At 62.9% G+C, this 1,750-nt stretch overlaps 1 protein-coding gene across 1 annotated transcript in view; it reads right to left on the bottom strand.

Annotated features, from left to right (window-relative positions):
• UBE2O (ubiquitin conjugating enzyme E2 O) overlaps positions 1–1,750 on the bottom strand; it is a gene marked incomplete at its 5' end in the record, with an annotated part of 59,064 nt that overhangs the window by 9,704 nt on the left and 47,610 nt on the right. Inside the window, 4 exon segments of the mRNA XM_006145921.2 lie at positions 1–254; positions 472–622; positions 733–842; positions 1,287–1,430. The exon segment at positions 1–254 is cut by the window's left edge and continues 225 nt beyond it. Of these exon segments, the coding sequence (XP_006145983.2) occupies positions 1–254; positions 472–622; positions 733–842; positions 1,287–1,430 (659 nt within the window).

Raw genomic sequence — 1,750 nt, 5'->3', positions numbered from 1 at the left:
TCGCCCCCTCCCTGCAGCAGGAAGGGCGGCAGCTGCTCGCTTGCCTCCCGGGGCTCTCCTGGGCCCTCATCCTGCATCTCCACTGGGCTGGTGGACCCACTGGGCATCCCCTCAGGGCTGGTGGACCCTGCCTCGCCTTTGGCTTTGGCTTCCCCTTTTGTGTTCGAGTCCTCCATGGAATGGTCCCTGGGACACTGGGTGTCCGGGGGACACGACATGATCCTCACCACCTGCTTCTTCAGGAGGCGCTTCACCTGCGGGGGCAGAGAGGGAGGGCGGGCGCTGTGGTGGGCACAGGCCCGGGCAGGCCTGGCCCAGGCAGCTCAGTTCGGGGATGGCAGCTCTACACACCTAAGTGGCCAGCAAGGGTCATCAGGGCTCCCCCCAAGGCCTAAAGCACAGACCTGGCTGTGGAACTGGCACAAGGCCAGTTCCTCAAACGCCCACCGAGCCCCAGCCCCAAGGACATACCTTCTTGGCCATAGAGCCCTCCCCCTGGGCGCAGTTTTTTTCTGGACATTCCCAGGCAATCTTGGCCGGCTCTACCTTGGCTGGGAAGACATACAGACAGCGCTCGCCGAGCTGCCGCTGAGCATGGTCAAAGCATCCAAGACGCTTCACCCTGCAGGGAGAAGCAGGCTGGGCTGGCCTGGACTGCGAAGAGGCTGCACTCCAGGCCTCCCCATACATCTGTGGCGTGCCCCGGGCTTGTTGGCCGCGGGGGATGCTCACCTGCCTAGGTTTTCCTGGGTGATGACAGAGGGCGGGGGGCTGACGCTGTCCGTACCCCCTGGACAGAAACTCTTGGTAATCCACGTGACTTTGAGCTCCACGACCTGCACCTGGGGATAGCGGGTGGGACCAGGCTGATCAGGGCAGGTCCCAACAGTGCACGCTCTCACCTAGAGCCCACCTGACTGCCAGGGCTGGGCGGTGACTTGCCCAGTGTAGCCTCAGGTACGCACACACGGGAGCAGGCCCTGGCTGTGCCGAGCGCACATGGGAGCGGGCTCTGTCTGTGCCGATGTCCCTAGCCCAGCCCAGCCCTGAGCCATCACAACTGGAACCGTCACTCGCCATCCTCCCACCTGGCTTGAACTCTGCAGGTCTGGCTGGGGGACACCAGCCCAGGGGTCACACCAATGGGCTGACCCACTGAGAGGGCTGACCCAAGGTGGGTTCCCTTTGTCCTTAAAGCCCTTGCTGAGCAGCAGGGCGGAGCCCTGAGAGCAGGAAAGCAGGAAAGCAGGTGGCAGGGACTGCCCCAGGCCATCCTGGGTCCCTACCTCTTCCACCACCACACGGAACTTGCTCTTGGTGCTGAGTACAGGCTTGACCCCTGACAGCCACTGGACACTGGAGAAGATCTTGGCGGGGCCGATGAGCACCTGGCCCGGGTAGAAGCCGTAGGAATCGTCAAAGAAAAGACCCTGCGGGGTTTGGGAAGAGAGGGAAGACCTGGTGAGCGGCCTCTCCAGATGCTGGCACTCTGCGTACCATGCACTGCAGCCACTGCACACGCGTGCACCCTGCACTCTGTAAGCAGTCCACCCAGGTGCACAGTCGGGTCTGTGGGGACACGCTCCTGTGTCCCTGTGCTGCTGTGTTAAAATGTCACACTGTACTGAGACACCACACATGCCCTGAGGCAGAAACGAGTGGGCTTCCAAACGGAAGACCACAGCTAACCTAAATGCCCACTGCCCAAACTCCCAGCCCCTCTGCTGCAGCCCTGCCCCTTCCCTGGCAC

This window comes from Tupaia chinensis, unplaced genomic scaffold (genome assembly GCF_000334495.1).
Source record: "Tupaia chinensis unplaced genomic scaffold, TupChi_1.0 Scaffold000159_1, whole genome shotgun sequence".
NCBI classification, from domain to species: domain Eukaryota; kingdom Metazoa; phylum Chordata; class Mammalia; order Scandentia; family Tupaiidae; genus Tupaia; species Tupaia belangeri.
The sequence above is the reverse complement of the archived record's forward strand: the minus strand, read 5'-3'. Positions and strand labels throughout refer to the sequence as shown.